We start from the raw sequence: 18,707 nt of genomic DNA on the forward strand, positions 1-18,707 counted from the left end.
GACGGCTGGTGTGAAGAGCTTGGGGTTGACCTGGAGGCAGTTCAGGGGGCTGGTTTCATCACATCACATACACTTCACACCGAAGCTAGTGTTGCTCCACTGGCCTCGAGGCAAAGGAAGAACAGTAATATTCGAGAGGCAATAAAAGCAAGAAGAGTGTTTGCAAAAACCCTTTCATGAATGAGAGATCTATCCAAGGTAATGTCCCACGTACAAAATAAACTAAAATTCTGTTTTGTGGCGCATCAGTTTGACTGTAAGTAGCCTAATGGAGTTACCGAACGACCAGGCTCTCAATGGTTTTTTTATTTTTCAGAAAGGAGCACAACATTTTGGTAAGAGCTGAGCCCTCTCTTTCAGAAAACAAGTTCTGTATACTTAGAAGAGTCTGAAAGCACAGGGAGTCTAAATACGCTAGGAATGACTCGATCGTTTGGATTGTGGGTTTTGGATCAGTGTCCTCTTGTATCATACAATCTCCACCAGGGTTTTAGCAGTGGGCTCTAGGGGTGCAGCTATCGAATATTTTTGTCATCAATTATTCTATGAAATATTCCATCGATTAATCTGATAAAACTTACTTTTGCTTAATTAAAGCCCAATTATAAATATACAATAGAAAACAAGACAGATTACTTGATTAAAAACAACCAATTTGTTTCTTTTATGAGAATAATTGACATTTATTTACATATTATGCAAACTAGTAAGCTGTTGTTTAGATTTTTCAATAAAAATAAATAAAATTATTTTAAACTCAACATTTCCTGAAACATAAAAAAAAAATTTCTAAGTATCAAAAATAAAAAATATTCTTAAACACTGCTTTTAAATGATGCAACTTCACTTGACTCCGGAACACTTTGGCTTACAAAGGAGTTCCTCTTACACTCAATGACTGAAAATTGCACACAAGTCATGCTGCTGCAAAACAAGCCCAGGTCATCATCATCTGGCAGAACCTCCACAAACACGACTGTACTTTAAGAGTTTCTGCTGATGTAGCATTTGGTTTTCTCCAGACATGGCACCAGGAGGTTTATTTTTGCAGAGGTCCCTGCTCTTGTCGCAGCATCGGCCTTCAATGCTTTTAATTCTTATGGAGGCACTACAGTACGGGTGTACTTGTTATTTCACATTCTGGCTGAGTTAACACATCGTAATGTTGCAAGTGTTGTTGTGCTTTATCCGAGATCGTATTGAACTCAAATTTGAGAGTCGCTATCAAGCAGATGATGTGGTTTTCTTATGTCCTTATATCTAAAACCACAGAGTGGAAAGAGTGCACTTTTTCTTTCTCAACCATTCTCTTATTGTTTTAATTTTGATCACAGTTTGATCGTAAAGCACATTTGTCAACGTAGTTTTTTGTTAAATGTGTACGTATATAAAGAAATTTGACTTTGACCTTCACATGACTTCAGATTACTAACTGGTATGTGGTTGCAAGCACGTTGAGAAATAAAATAAACGTTACCATTACAGCACTTTTTTCCCCTCCATTCATTACAATAAGTACTATTTGTATTGATACTGTATATCGTTGCAAGAATACAATCTATGTGAATAGGTTTTTTCACTTCTCTCTGGAAGGATTATGTCTATGAGAGGAGACGGTTTGCAGATAATAAAATAAAATAAAGTAAAAGGGCCATCACAGTTTGCAAACACTCTGAAACTGCAGCGGAGGCAGCGGAGGCAGCGGAGGCAGCGGAGGCAGCGGAGGCAGCGGAGGCAGCGGAGGCAGCGGAGGCAGCGGAGGCAGCGGAGGCAGCGGAGGCAGCGGAGGCAGCGGAGGCAGCGGCGCTCGGGTGAATTTCATCACCGCTGCTACATTTAACCCACAACTAGTATTGACTTACCATCATAAATAGTAAATATAGACTCTTGCTCATAAACTGACACAACCAATAACTTATCTTATTTAGCCAATAAATCCAGAAGGAAATGGTATAATAGCACAGATGACTACCTTTTGTTTTGATTCCCCCTCTCATCATATGCCAACCTAACAGCTTTCACCTCTTCATTTTGAAGATAATGATGTTTCCTGAGTTCTGCAATCACCTGCCAAATGAAATCTGACGCGCTCCAGCAGCACCTTCAGAACGTGCTCCCGAGCACCTGTTCCTCCACCGCGCTGAATTAAATCCTTTTAAGCTGCTCGGCCACTTTTGACATTTTACTAATTGTTTTGATAGTGTAAATTTGTCAAAATATTCTAAACTCGGTGGTTAAAGAACACATTTTGAAGACGCTTAATAAAAACATGCTGTACAAAAACTCCCATTGCGGCATGTTTTAGGGGGTGGAATCACCCACTCAATGTCACCCCACCTTGATGAATTACTGTTACAGCTTTGTCTATTTCTAACTAATTTCAGGATTTTGCAGCAGAATATGAATTAGTATGCAGAAAAAAAAGAAAGGAGGTGGGCCTGACCCCTTCAGAATTGAGAGAAACTGAGAGACATGGTTGTCTTAAATCTGCTTTTAACTACCGGTACTTGTTTTGTCTTTTCAGACACACAGACACATTCTCTCAAACAATTAGAGAGATTTTTTTTTTTCATACAACGTGGGATGACCAAGAACACATTTCAGTGAATCTTCTAATCACAACCACAGTACTTATATGTTAATTCTTTGACTTTGATATTCTCTTTGAAAAGCAATTGTCATCTGAAAATGATAATGATAATTACAGATTTACCTTTCGCTCTTGTGACTTTGTAGCAAAGACTGGCATGTGAGAGGCGAGCAGCGGAGACCAAAACGGCGATATGGTCTTCCCTTCATCTTCTCCACACAACCAGCCTGGCGAGTTCTCCTCTCCTGCAACCGCAGGAAAAGAAAAATACTTTTGAAGTAGCTTTTTCACAGGTCAGAACTTGTTGCAGACATCTGTGCAGCTCCTGCGTGCACAGATAAAGGACATAAATGTTCTCTCCACACGGTCGCTACTAGTCACGGTTTGCGTAAGTGAGCAAGGGTTAAGCCAAAGCAAAGCCAGAAACAAAATAAAAAGCAGTTTGAAACAGAATTAGTTAACTTGCAATGGCTCGCGGTAAATGAATTCAGCCAACCGTTCATAAACTGCAACCCTCGGTTTCAGAAGAGAAACAAACAAAAAAACAAAACAAACTGAAAGCGCAGGACTGGATTTCCCTGATGGTGTATTTTCTCCGCAGGCGTAGCTCTGAGCTGTACAGCAGGTGTGCTACTAACAAGTCGCTGGGTAAATCTGCCAAAGCACTCCCATTATATAACTGTGTAATCATCAGTTTCAATTTTATACTAAATAAATTGTGCATGAACTTCAACAGCTCGCCAAAACGTCCCCCTCAGTCTGCTCGCGTAGGGTACTTTGGAATAACCTGCATTTCATCTGGCGCTTACCACTGTTGTGCGTCGCCCATGTGAAATCTGGACTTATAAATGTATGAATATTTTGTGATTTTGAGGACCTGTAAAACCAGACTTTGCCCCTTCTTCCTGAAGTCCTGCGACCCCCTGCTGCTAACTCCTGGTTATCTCGGCCTGGGTCGAGATAGCCCGTTTACGACCCCCACGGCATGGCCGGAGATCAAAACAAGGACCCAGCAGGGTTTCTGCCAGGGAAAACAGACTTCCTTGGGGTTTTATGACACCTAAGCAGGGGTCGGGAAGCAGCGGAGCCCTAAAACCAGGCCTCTTTGGACAGACACAAAACCTACCAGCAACCCCCCCAGCCTGGAACTGGCTTTAATGTGCCTCATAAAATGGCGACCGTGCCATGAACCACAATCCCAGCATGCCTTGCGGGATGGGGCGGCGCCTGAAAGCGCGCGCATCCAATCGCAATGAGGCACCGATGACGTCACTGCAGCGCGCGTAGGATCAAAACCCCTGCCGCTGCTTCTTTTTCGCTCTCTTCTCTTCCGATCACCCTCTCATCCGAGCTGGATCGTTTGGCTCTGGGCCAAGATCCCATCTCCCTTTCTCCCCCCGGCTGGGGGGAGGTGTAAGGCCCCATCGGGCCGCTCCGGTGGACCTGCAGCCCGTTGAAGCCGCGGTGCACGGAGCCGCCCCCATCAGCTCCCGGTCTCAACTTTTCATCCAGAGTCCTGCTTCACGTGTCCCCGGTCCCTGGGAGCTGGAAAGGGGGGGGAAGCCGCTCCGAAGCTCGGCCCCGGCCCAGGGTGAGACCCGTTCTTCTTTCCTAACCTCTCTCTCTGCTCTTAAAACTTCACCTGAAAGGACCTGTGGACAGCCTGCCCCGCGCAGAACCGAGACGCATCCCGCTGCCCGTCCCGGGGCCACGCGCTCAGGCCGACGGGCACCAGCACTCAGAAGAAGTAGACTGGCCCCGCGCGCCCCCGAGACGACGTGATAGCCTCCGGACCGGAGCTGGAGCGCCGGCTGCTTCAGCTGTACCCCCGTCCTCTCGTGATTCCAGAGTCAGGAGGAGGAGTGGGAGAGGCGGGAGGACTCTCTGGGATCGGACTCCGACCAAAGACCCGGCAGGAACCCCTGATCGGCACCCGGAGACCCGAGGAGGCGTGAGGTTTTGAGACCTGGGTGTATGAGTTTAACTGGGAGTGTTACAGAGCTAAATCTGTTCAGAGCTGAGATTACACCACCATCATTATAAGGACTGTTTTCATTAATTTGTAGTCACTACTTTCTGCTAGTCATTCATGTTTTAAAGCGCTGTTTTCTGCAGTTGATCACGGTTTAACACCGGGATCACCATCCGTTCTAATTGCACGTGGCCAAGAGGGCGCGTCCATCTTTAAAAGACCACAGGAGCCCCGTTTGAACTGTAGATGTTCTGTATCTTCGTTATTATTGCTTGATTTCTTTTCTTTTTCATTCCATGCATTTAACGTTTATGTTTCATTTTATTGATTGTTGTTTTTCGAGTTAATTAATTGTTTTATGGATACTTAAGCCATTTCTGCCATCAGATTTATTTGGGTGTTGCGTTTATCATCTTTTGACACCCGTATGTAAATAAATTCTGATTGATTTCTTTATGAGTGGTTGTGTTATTTCATGCAAGATTTGGTCACAAATTGATTTGTTTAAGCAGAGCCTAGTGTTCGGATATCACGCCTTCACTGTTATTCTGTAAGATTTGCTGTTCTGCAGGATAATTCAAATCATAATGAGACTGATTTTCTGCTGTTAGTTATCGAATTCCACCGGAAGTAAGGCCCCGGCGGTGGTGCCCCTACGAGAATTATCATTTTTGATAATACAATTTGATAAATAGTCAACTTTATTAATTATTAATAATTCTTTAATAGAATTATCATTAGCCTTGATAACTGGACAGCCAAGCTACCTATGAGTTGCACAACATAAATGGTGCCCCGTGTGAGGGTCTCTCGAAACGATATTTGTGACCAGTTTGTATGAAATAACAGAACATTAATTTTGATCGGGAAAGAAAATATTTTTATTTTTCTTCCCCCCTCATTATCTGATTCCTACGATTTTAAAACCTCCCGGTTCTAATGGCAACCTCGCCTCACTAAGGGTTGGTTGCTTTGTTAAGTTCTTTAATTTTATTAATTTGAACTTTTATTTTTCATCACACGATTATTAATCTTGTGATTGATTTCCTCTGCAACCTTACTTCACTGAAGGTAATGCTACTGCTTCACTGAAGGTAATGGTTGGGTTTGCTTTAAGTTCTGTTAATTTTATTAACCTGAACTTTTTCTATCACTCAATTTTATTAATCTGTTTGAGTAATTTTCTCTTGCAACCAGGTTCCATGGAAACTAATGGTTGGCTCGCTGTAAGTTCCTGATTTTTATTAATCTGAACTTTTATTGAGGGATCACTATTTTATTAATCTCTGATTAATTCCCTTTTGCAACCATACTTAACTGAAGGTAATGGTTGACTTAATTTCTTTAATTCTATTAATTGAACTGTTGCTGATTACCCCATGTGAGTTATTAATCTTCTCAGATTAATCTCTACTGTGTTTTAAGTTGAATCTTTAATTTAAAGTTATTTAAAGATTCCTCCCTTTTTTTATTCACTTTATTAATTCCTTTCAGTTGGTTCTTGCTTCTAAGGTTATAACCAATACCCCAGTCTCTCAGGGTTTGTTATCGGTTTAATTTCTTCTAATCTGGGTGATAACGTGAGCTGACTTCGTTAATAAGTGTAATCTCTTGCCAGAATCCCAAGCGAAGCGCTGGGGCCTGGACTGTGAGCTGAGGTGTGGTTATTAATGGCAGAGAGCTCATCGCAGTGGACGGAGAACCAGCAGAGGTGGACATGCAGGCTGATAGAGATCGACCGACAGGCAAGTCTGTTCTCAGGCTGGACCCAAAAGTGGTGAGCCCGGTCATCTCATCCCCTGAGCCCCCTGGTCAGACGCCACCATGAGTAAGCCAAAAATTAATTACCCGAAAGGAGCTGCGGCCCTTCCCAGTTTTCACTGTTACTGACGCTGAAGAAGCAGCTCAACGTCTTCTTAAAGTAAACCAGAGGAGAACAGATCACGATTAACAACCAAGGCGCAGACGCCGTACCTCAGAGCGAGGGGGGTCCCACGTTTGACCTTTTTTAGCAAAAGAACACTGAACAGCTGCATTACCTTGTATGCAGCGGCCCCCTCACAATTTTTCTGACCCAGAAGTGGAAGCCCGCTCCACACCTGAAAGGGGGGTAGGATACTTTGGGGCGTTAAAAAAAAAAAAAAAAAAAAAAAAAAAAAATTCACGCCTACACACAATTTCCAGGCTTGCATAGCCGACATAAGTTAATTTGTGTGTTTTTGTCGCCTAGCAATTAATCAAAGAGTGGTTAAATTGTTGGTTTTTGATTTTAGGTACAGTGTACATACTGAAACCTAACTAACCCCTCCTTTTATCTTTCATCTACCGCACTTTAAGAGTGATATCACTGTGTTAGGTAAATGAATGATGTTATTGCTTTGAATATGTTTTTCTTTTCATATTTTTGTGCATTGCTCGCCTAGTGGACTAACCAGGCTAGCCTCACGCCCCCAACCAGAGTTTATGACCACATGGACTGGTGCACCGTTGTTAGATTCGACAACCAGACCCTGCATTCCGGTTTTCGATTCGAAGGGGGGATGTTGTGCGTCGCCCATGTGAAATCTGGACTTATAAATGTATGAATATTTTGTGATTTTGAGGACCTGTAAAACCAGACTTTGCCCCTTCTTCCTGAAGTCCTGCGACCCCCTGCTGCTAACTCCTGGTTATCTCGGCCTGGGTCGAGATAGCCCGTTTACGACCCCCACGGCATGGCCGGAGATCAAAACAAGGACCCAGCAGGGTTTCTGCCAGGGAAAACAGACTTCCTTGGGGTTTTATGACACCTAAGCAGGGGTCGGGAAGCAGCGGAGCCCTAAAACCAGGCCTCTTTGGACAGACACAAAACCTACCAGCAACCCCCCCAGCCTGGAACTGGCTTTAATGTGCCTCATAAAATGGCGACCGTGCCATGAACCACAATCCCAGCATGCCTTGCGGGATGGGGCGGCGCCTGAAAGCGCGCGCATCCAATCGCAATGAGGCACCGATGACGTCACTGCAGCGCGCGTAGGATCAAAACCCCTGCCGCTGCTTCTTTTTCGCTCTCTTCTCTTCCGATCACCCTCTCATCCGAGCTGGATCGTTTGGCTCTGGGCCAAGATCCCATCTCCCTTTCTCCCCCCGGCTGGGGGGAGGTGTAAGGCCCCATCGGGCCGCTCCGGTGGACCTGCAGCCCGTTGAAGCCGCGGTGCACGGAGCCGCCCCCATCAGCTCCCGGTCTCAACTTTTCATCCAGAGTCCTGCTTCACGTGTCCCCGGTCCCTGGGAGCTGGAAAGGGGGGGGAAGCCGCTCCGAAGCTCGGCCCCGGCCCAGGGTGAGACCCGTTCTTCTTTCCTAACCTCTCTCTCTGCTCTTAAAACTTCACCTGAAAGGACCTGTGGACAGCCTGCCCCGCGCAGAACCGAGACGCATCCCGCTGCCCGTCCCGGGGCCACGCGCTCAGGCCGACGGGCACCAGCACTCAGAAGAAGTAGACTGGCCCCGCGCGCCCCCGAGACGACGTGATAGCCTCCGGACCGGAGCTGGAGCGCCGGCTGCTTCAGCTGTACCCCCGTCCTCTCGTGATTCCAGAGTCAGGAGGAGGAGTGGGAGAGGCGGGAGGACTCTCTGGGATCGGACTCCGACCAAAGACCCGGCAGGAACCCCTGATCGGCACCCGGAGACCCGAGGAGGCGTGAGGTTTTGAGACCTGGGTGTATGAGTTTAACTGGGAGTGTTACAGAGCTAAATCTGTTCAGAGCTGAGATTACACCACCATCATTATAAGGACTGTTTTCATTAATTTGTAGTCACTACTTTCTGCTAGTCATTCATGTTTTAAAGCGCTGTTTTCTGCAGTTGATCACGGTTTAACACCGGGATCACCATCCGTTCTAATTGCACGTGGCCAAGAGGGCGCGTCCATCTTTAAAAGACCACAGGAGCCCCGTTTGAACTGTAGATGTTCTGTATCTTCGTTATTATTGCTTGATTTCTTTTCTTTTTCATTCCATGCATTTAACGTTTATGTTTCATTTTATTGATTGTTGTTTTTCGAGTTAATTAATTGTTTTATGGATACTTAAGCCATTTCTGCCATCAGATTTATTTGGGTGTTGCGTTTATCATCTTTTGACACCCGTATGTAAATAAATTCTGATTGATTTCTTTATGAGTGGTTGTGTTATTTCATGCAAGATTTGGTCACAAATTGATTTGTTTAAGCAGAGCCTAGTGTTCGGATATCACGCCTTCACTGTTATTCTGTAAGATTTGCTGTTCTGCAGGATAATTCAAATCATAATGAGACTGATTTTCTGCTGTTAGTTATCGAATTCCACCGGAAGTAAGGCCCCGGCGGTGGTGCCCCTACGAGAATTATCATTTTTGATAATACAATTTGATAAATAGTCAACTTTATTAATTATTAATAATTCTTTAATAGAATTATCATTAGCCTTGATAACTGGACAGCCAAGCTACCTATGAGTTGCACAACACCACGAAGGTGTGAACGCTGATGCGCTCGCCTCATACGGGCAGCAATTTGAAAAGTTTACTCTGGAAGCTGTTTGAAAAGTACATTTGACATTTTTGTTGACATGGGGCACACATAATCACAAAGAACATAAAAAAAGGTTAATTAATCTTACAATATGTTTATGTTGTAGCGGTTCACTCTGTATTTTTAAAACTGGGAAGAATTAAAAACACATTACATGTGTCAAAAGGTTTTGTTTAATCTTAATTAAGTATGAACTTTCCCTGTGACTGCTTTTTTTATGGTAGCTACTGAAGTTGATGATGCTTCACACAACAAACATGCTGGACTAATTGAGTTGCCGACTATTGATCAGTTCAGTCACGCAGACACAGATTTACATCCCTTTTTCTTTTCCCTGGTGCAAGCTATTTATCTCCTCTCTTTTTTTCTTCTCCAGGATTGGTCAATTAGCACCTAAAAGGCGTGGGCATTCGGATCTTTGAGCCTGGCCCTATCACATTTGCATTTTTTGAGAGAGTGCACGATGTGGGGAGGGGGTTACGTAAATGATTCACTGCAGATGGAGATACTGCGCTTTATGGTTTCAATTCCCTGCCAGCTGGGCTGATATAAACGGCAAAAAACACGATTTGTTAAAATGTCCCAAGTCTTGTACAACACTTGAAAGAGGAGAAAAGGTGTGGGGACAATTCTCCATTAAAGTAAAGTGATTTGGAAAAGACAAAAGAATCATAAATGACGATGTTTAAACACATTATCCTTCACTGGTTGAAGGAATCCTTGTCTATCTAATGCATGTCTGTGTGTTTACTAGGTTTGTCCTCGTGTAAAGGAATATACACTCTGACACATCAGCAGGTTGGCATTTGCGTGCTTTGAATTTTTGGAATAACAGCTATTTAGTGGGAGGTACAGGCTCCTGAGACAACTGGCTTCTTAGATAACCCCAAGCGGTTTTACTAATGATTATTTGGCTTCATAATAGGCTCTAATGAATTTTCCTCACTTCTGTTTGCTATTCAATTCTGATTAATAAAACAACAATGGGAAAAGATTAAAGGTGATAAAAATGAAGAGCGACATTTTATAAACACTCATATAGAAGCTTAGTAATCAAAGTAACAAATGAAAAGAGCTGATAAATGGATAAATAAACAAGAAATGAGGTCTATGCTTGTTTGGCCTGTGTGGCAGCGAAAAGAAACACGATGCTCTGGTCCTTGTCGAGATGAGCTGATGACGCTGGTGTTTGAAGATCAGCACAATTTTGAACCGTCTCCCCATAACTGAACATTCCCTCTGGTCTCATTTGACATATGTACAAAAACGCTAATTAGCCTTCTTTAGTAAATCTGCCACATAATCTGTTGCGCACTGTAGTGATATAGAAAGACACGCTGCTGCAAAGAACTGGGTGAATTTATTTTAAATCATTTAGTAATTTATATTATAGTCCTCTCAAATCATGGAGTGTTGTTGAATAATTGACTTTCTGGGGTGGTGGGCCCATGTGCCAACGACCTGTCAGCAAGCATCTTCCAGGATACCGGGGGTGCTAGGTCATTTAAAAGATTTTAATTGAGGGCAGGCTGCTGCAGGAAGGGCAACTAGTCTAGTGGTTTCTTTTACTCCAGGGTAATTAACAACTTTATTTGATTAACTATCATGTTAATATGTATTAAATAAAAATCTATTCGGATCCTGACTCTGCTTCTGCTAAATTTGTCACGGAATAATAAGAGACGGACAAAGAGATGAATAAAAACAAAGACTGGAAGAAAAAAAGGATATCCATACTGAAAGATGAAGAGAGGTTCTGAAAAAAATCACAAATCAGCCTCAGAAAACTAAAGTCTTTACCATGTTGAGGATGAACAATGGTAAATAAGTGATAAGCACACATTAAAATTCTAAAAGGCATCCAATGGGATACACCTCCGACTATCAAACACATACGCTGCCTGATAAACAGACATCAGACAACAGTCACGATCCGTTGCTACAACACATTCCTCTTTGTCGACAACACTGATAAATGTTTTAGTTTCAAAAACCAATGATGTACCTTTGCAGATGAAACAAAGGGAAAAGAATATCATGTTGTTTCGCTCCATATTACACATATCTGTAACTTTTAATTGTGTTTCATGTTGTTTGTTTATTGTGTAATTTCCAGGTTGCAGCCTCCATGACTTGTGTCTGATGTCGGTCTTCTAACAGAAGATACGAGTGTAGCGCTCGTGTCTTGCGGCGTTTACCAACGCAGCAGATCTGCGGTGCACGTGTGTCAGTGTAGTACTGCTGCAAAGAGCAGCTTTCAGGGATTACTTTTTTTCCGTCCTTTCCATGTTTCTTTCTGTCTTTTTTCCTATTTTCTTTCCATCTGTCTTTTTCCTTCCCTCTTTCTGTCTTTCGTTATTTCCACTTTCCCATCCACATTTCATTCTTTCATGTGTAAATTATGTAATTTCGTTTTGCGGGTTTTGAAAACCAGGCAACACGAGGAATAGAAAAGACTAACAATAAAAAGAGTAGACTAAAAATAAAATACACTAGAAATAGACTAGACTATATAGAGAATACACTAAAAATAGGCTATACTAAAAAAGAATAGACATATATACTAATATACTATAATAAACACAACACACTAGAAAAACTACTACACTAGAAATGGACTAGAAATAGAATACATTAGATATAGACTAGACTAGAAATAGAATACACAGAAAATAAACTAGACAAAAAACAGAATGCAATAGAACGAGACCCGGCTAGAAATAATCTACAGTGGAATAGAATACACTAAAAAACAGATTAGACTAGAAAGACCAGACTAGACAAGACTAATTGAGACTAGAAATAGAATACAATATAAACAAACTAAAGTAATACGATAATTCACTATAAATCCACCAGATCAGAAATAGCATCCACTAGAAATAAGCTAAACTAGATGTAGCATAAACTACAAATAGACTCGACTAGAAATAGACCAGACTAGTTGAGACTGGAAATAGAATACAATAGAAACAGATTATATTAGAAAAATAACAAATAGACTAAAATAAAAAATACAATACAATTGAAACGGAGAACACTAGAAACAGACTAGACTAGAAATAAAATACAATAGAAAAAAACAAGACCATTTTAAACAGAATACAGTAGAACTAGACTAGAACAACAGAGCCGAGGGGGAACAGGTGCTGTGTCCCATCTGCTCTCAGTCGTGAGTTTTGTTGTGTGTGTCTGACGCCTGTTCTTGCTCTTGCTGGTTGTTTTGAGGTCACCGTCTTTCATTCTTCACTAACTCTCTCGCCACTGGCATGACCCGACTCCCATCAGGGGAGAAGGACCCAGCAGCTGCAGGAACTGAAGAGACACGATTGCTGAGGTGAAAACTAGATTAAGAGACGTGCCTGCATGTGAACGTGCCACAAGTAAGTCATCAGTCCAGTAAGTGCAGGTGGCCTGTTGCTGACTCACCTCACATGAAATACAGGATACGTTCAATTACTGAGATTTGCTTCTCCTCAAAGAAATTAGGAAGCATCCACATGATACACTTGCCTTATGAACATGCTCCTGGTTATACTGTTGATTAGGGGTGGGCAAAAATATCGATATGGCAATATATCGCAATACTTTTCCAGCCGATTCAATATCGATATTCAAAATTTGAATATCAATTTTTTTTTTATTTTTTATTTTATTTATTTTTTTTTTATCCCTGATTTCTTTTCCATTATATCACCCAGTGCTCCTACCTAAGTGACAGTCCTGGGCATTGCCACTCTCTACCAACCCTGGGAGGGCCCTGCACTGAGCTCAGGTTTTATTTCACGTTTTATTTCATTTTATAATTAATTTTTTATATAACACAATTTTCTGTCCTTAAAAAATGAAAAATAATGGACAGAGGTTTATTTATTTATGGATTTATATCTATACTGACTGATCACTGTGCCTGTCCTTGGTTTTAGTACCCATCTTTCTTGTGTTTATTATCATTTGCCACATAATTAAAGCAACCTCATACTAAATTTAATGTTAATTTAATATGATGTAAATAATATGAAAAACATATACAAATATGTTGTAACTTTAGCTTGTATAGTTATAATAAAACATTGTTTTGACTCAGTTTGTCCCATGAATTGTCACTATAATCTGATGAACGTGCAACTCGGATTTTAAGATCCATCACTATCATCTGATGTACATATATACAACTTGGATTTTAAGATGTGTAATGCATTTTTAAATTTTTCGGTGAACTATGTATAATATAATAATCGGGATATCGCATAATCGGGATATCGCAATGTGTATCGTATCGTGGCTCAAGTATCGTGATGCGTATCGTATCGTGAGGTCCTTCCCAATACCCACCCCTACTGTTGATGATGGTTAAGTGAACCAGTAATCCCAATTAAAAACCTACCTGCTATAAGGTTATAGTCAGAAATGGAGGAACAAACTGCACTGCAAGTGTTTCAACCCATGTCCACCGTTGTTAAGAAATGATTTTGAGATTCGGTTTATTCATGCAACCACAGTCTTAATGAAAGGGAAGCTGTGTGAACGATGAGAATCCAGAAGGTTAAGGTCAGGTTAATCTGCTATGTTCTCACTCCCAGCTCCTCTACCATTAACTGTGCATTAAAATAACATGTTGAAAGTGCTGGGGTGGAACACTTAGCGGGAAGATTTAGCTTCTCAGCCTTGTTATTCCAATCATGCTTTGTTTCAAGTCTTTTGCTGATGAAGATTAATTTGCAGAGCATGCTGCTCTATCAACCCCAGTGACACAAAGGGCAAAGATATAGACTAATTAAATACACTAGTGCAATTGATATTTCCCATGGATCAATGCAAGTGTGGAATCTGTTAATTAAATCCATGATAATGTTTGCTCATCATAAACATTTCCCATGTTTGAGCACAGCGAGATAGGGAGATAATCTTTGCAGTCCGACAGATTAATTTCAGGGCTAAAGAAAATGCTTCCAAAGATTTATTTTTTTTAAACGAGTATATGAAAGATGTTTAAAAAAAAAACCTCTCCATCCTCACAATAAGAGATACATGATCCACATAAATGCACATAAAGGCACAGGTTATGTTATCTGAAAAGATGCAAAAACGTCAGTCACCATAGCAACCAGGCAATCCGAACCCCTGCACTAATGAAAGTAAGCCTCTCTCAGGACCCTGTGCAGCACGGTGGATTTTGCATTCTTCTCCTCCCTTGTATCGTGTGCAGTAGATATTGGTCAGGCATAGGTTATCGCATAGTGGATTAAGAAGGCGTGTCAGAGCCTCTGCCAGATCCTCCTAGCCACTCTCCACTCATATATTGATCCATGTGGAGGGGGGAAAAAGAGAAAAAAAAAAAAGTCGAGCCGGCACACTTAGCTGTGTAACCGCGGGCAACAGCCTCCTGCTTGCTCTCAGTTGCCTGCAGCGGGACTGATTGCTTGTCTCAATCATTTTTTTCGCCTCCCTTCCCAGCCCTCCACACAGACACACACCAACCACATTATTCCACACACCTTCAACATCTCCCTTTCTTCGCCCTCACTCATTCTCCCGGGTTCTGTCTCCGAACACGTTGCGAACAATCTCTCATGATTTGACGGCCTCTTGCTCTTGTGAGGGCCATCAAAGTCTGCCACCTTAACCCCATCTGAAAGAGCTGGGACTGTATGGCAGGGAAGCAATTAATTCTGGAGCGAGGAAGGCCATTAATTAGGCAATGCTTCTGGCTACGTCGAGAAGACACTTCACAAACAGCAGGGCCACTCGGATAGGCTTAAAGGATGCAGCGGCACACCGGGTTCTTAATGGACCCAGCGGCTCCTGGTGAAGAAGCACCGCAGGCTAATTCTCACTTTCTATTTCAAGGCCTCCTAACTACACCACATGCACTCACAGTGACAAATGCTGTTTACTGGAAAAGTGTCTTATCAGTCTTGGCAGCCATATCTTACTGTGAAAAGCTCGACTCTGCCGTATCACATCCTGTAAAGCTCGGCCACTAGAGTAGCTTCAACACGCTGCTGAAAAAAGGGAGGCATCAAATTGTTACACAAAGTTAAAACTGTTCAGCTGCAATATCATTACCAGGCAACACGGAAACAAGACATTAATATTCCATTCTTAAATGCCATTTAAAGCCACTGATATTCACACATGTGACGCGGGGAATCCTACCAAGCACGGAGAAGTGATGTAGCTGCGTTTCCCCTAATTGGAGGTAACAGGATAAACACTGGTGTGAAGATGGGTCGTGGAAAATGAGTTTTGCGATATCTAATCACTCATTAAATCATGCATGAGAACATTAGCGGCTTGTGTTGTCCACCGTTGGGGGACGTTTCAGAGCAAGACAGCCATTTCAAACTAAACAGCGGCATGGTTGGGCGAGCTTGAAATGCTGATTCAACTGTACGTCTCCCCTGAGAACGGGCCGGGCCTGCCTACGACTGCAGTGACGAGGGAGCCTCGGTGACAGTACGCCATCCGTGAAATTAAATCAACAACTCCCTTATTGTAATTACATTTGGTGAAATGGGAACGCAATGTGTGGGAGTAAAACAATTAACACGTAATTGGCATCCTGACCAGGTTGGTGGTGATCTAGATCCCCTAGGGAGACAATCGCAGAAATCCAACTCCTCACCAGCCCCATCTCCAATCTGCCCATCTATATTTTCTCTTCCTTTAATGAATGCCAATGGAAGTGCTTGTCTGTCGTATGCATGATCACGAGCGGCTTGTCAAAGATGATACTTCTCTAATCTAATAATGTGAGTATCCAAGGTTTTTGGTTTCGACTCATTCTTTGTTGATATGATTGTATTACTCAATTTTGTCTAAGTGACTAAATGCAATTCGACAAAAAACACTATATTTGAACTAAAAGGAACATTGAACATTATTTATCATAAAAATACTGCATGACTTGACTTAAATACAATATACAGTGTGAATGTAAAGAATGTGTTTACACTTGCTTGTATTCCTGAGTGGGGATCACTCATTACAGCACATTTATCACTCTATCATCTTATCACCGAAGACACTTCCATTAATTTCTGGGTAAGAAGCTGCGTGACACTTCAGATGAAGAGTGCACACGAAGTTCATTTAAGCCCTTCAAGGAGAATTTAATATTCTCTTTCAGTTACAAAGATTTAATTTGAGTATTGAAGAAAAAAAAAAGAAAGTCATTTTGTTCTTACCTGGTCTCAAAATGACATTAATGGAAAATTAGCAAAGCAACAACATGCAACGTGTTACGCTGTTTCATTATCGAAATTATGTTTCGCTCTTCTTTGAAGAAATGCTTAACTTCATTAAGGTTTGCAGGCATTTGCTTATGCACAGCTCTCTGAAGCGCCCGCCAGTTTTTTTTTTTTTTTTTTTTTTTTTCGCTTACATTTTCGCTTACATTTTCGCTTGATATTTATAATTTGACAGGGCCATTAACACCTTGAGTCTTTTCTTTTTCAAGAAGTTTGCTGTAGATTTCCTGGTGGCGGGTTCCTGTAGTTTGTTCAGGTGCAACTTTGCAAACTCAAACAGAGAGAATTTGGTTGCTCAACCTCAGGAGGAAATCACTGCGATCAGATGATTTCTGTGACCCCCAGTGAAACCTTTGCACATATAGACAGGCATTTTGGTCCCCTCCTCATGAATAAACTTCTCCAACTATGTCAGGTTTTAAGGTTTTCTCCTCCAGACAGCATGTTTCAGCTCATTTCTTAAAGATTTTAATCAGGGCTCATAGAAGACCCCTTCAAAATATTCTAAGACCAAGCTTTCTGACCCTGAGCAGCACATTTGTCTCCCGAAATCCTTGAAGATCTTGAGATTTTATTGAGCCTGTACAGATTCAAGATAGCCTGTACCAGACGCAGCGAAGCAGCTCCAGAACATAACTGAGCCTCCTCCATGTTTCACTGTAGCTGCAGTCTTCTTCTCTTGCAGTGAATCATTTTTGCGTCTGTAAACATACAGCTGATGTGACTTGCCAAAAAAGCTACAGTTCTTTCCCATCTGGTTTGTGATTTGTCAGTATGAATTTAGACAAAAAACAGTCTCACTTTTTTTATGAAGTTGTTCTGGGTTCTTTGGTTACCATTCGTATCATCCTTCTCTTCAATTTGTCACCAATTTCCCTGTTGTCGCTACGATTTTGTACTATAATTCCCCCTGTGATCCACTCAGACAGCTCTGTCCTTTGCTTTCTCTGCTCTGTGTTCAGGCCAGTCATGACTTTCCATCCTTTAAATAGTCAGACTGACTGACTGACGCTGAGATTCGAGACACCAGTGAGGCTAATTACAGGACACACTTTCTCTTAACGTGTCTCCATGGTAAGTTATTTCCGTCTTTCCAGAGGTACCAACTAGCTCGCCCAGGCCAGCTTCATTAGTTTGTTTGTGCTGCACCTCAGTTCTGATTTTCATCACTCAGAGTTCAGTAAATTATTTGACTGTAGTTAGTTTCAACTTATTTTGAGCAAAAATCGTTGGTTTTTCCTTTTTAATGGGAGGGCACCAATCATTTTGTTCACGTACGTATGTTTTAGGTTTTTGCACTTTCTCTGAGAAGCTTACATAATTTAAGCTTAGTAAGGACCTTTTATAAACGGAGAATTTTTTTTTTATTATATCCTGAGAAATAAAACACTTGAATGAAAGATGGTGCACTTTCCCTTTTACAGGGCTGTCTCCAGCTCTTCTTGCTTGCGTTCCCATTACTGTCTGTGAGGCAGGGGTAATACACTGCAGAACTGAACAGATTTTGCACTGCAGGTTTTATAATCATGATGTGAGAGTAGCTCCCATTTTTTTGGTTGCGAAAAATAGACATGGGAAGTGAAAGAGCATACACCACATTAGCAAAGTAGAACAATTTGGTCTCATGTGTAGATTTATGCAAAACATTTTATTACAAATTCAGTTCCTTATAAATAAATTATGTTGTCTAAGACAAAATCTGGAACTTGGCTGATACGTCAGACAAAGAGGAAACATTGTCAAGGAGAAAATCTTTATAATTAAGTCAGATTCCAACGCCTGTTGTCATCCACTGACAGTAGAGGCGAGTTAATGGAGTTGAAAGGTATTTATTTTCTATGCCGCTGTTCAAATGTGTCTTTAACTTCATGTATAGAAATCATTCTAGTGCTTTATGCTGGTAGATTTATTTTCTTCCCCCTCGTCCCACCTTTTATTGCCTTCCACCTGCACCTTGAAGCTTAAGACTTCTTATTAAATTGACACAAATGAAACTGAGGTTCATTGTGATGCATTTAAATTCGGTAAACGCGAATAATTTGTTCTGGGTGGCAGATTTGGCTAAAACCCTTCAAATCTCACAAACTCAAAACAAGGATACAGATTACTATCTTAAAACCTGTGAGTGCTATAAATGTGACACGTACTTGAAGCTAAAGGCTAGTAAGCTAGCATGATGAGTGCCGACACTGCAGGAAATGAATGTGATGGGAAAAGTGCAGTATTTACATTTCATTAGCATTTTATCCACTCTCATGGGAGCTTAGGTGTTTTCCAAAGATGTAAAATACAATGAAGAGAAAAATTTCAATAAATGTTTGTATGCTGTCGTCTCTCCAAGT

At 41.7% G+C, this 18,707-nt stretch overlaps 1 protein-coding gene across 4 annotated transcripts in view; it reads right to left on the reverse strand.

Moving 5' to 3' along the window:
* Window positions 1-18,707, reverse strand: part of arhgef10la (Rho guanine nucleotide exchange factor (GEF) 10-like a) — a 164,678-nt gene that overhangs the window by 58,191 nt on the left and 87,780 nt on the right. For all 4 annotated transcript variants that reach the window (XM_061726952.1, XM_061726951.1, XM_061726950.1 and 1 more), the window contains one exon: window positions 2,714-2,835. In XM_061726952.1, the coding sequence (XP_061582936.1) occupies window positions 2,714-2,835 (122 nt within the window). The remainder of the gene's footprint in view (window positions 1-2,713; window positions 2,836-18,707) is intronic.

Source organism: Cololabis saira, chromosome 8 (genome assembly GCF_033807715.1).
Source record: "Cololabis saira isolate AMF1-May2022 chromosome 8, fColSai1.1, whole genome shotgun sequence".
NCBI classification, from domain to species: domain Eukaryota; kingdom Metazoa; phylum Chordata; class Actinopteri; order Beloniformes; family Belonidae; genus Cololabis; species Cololabis saira.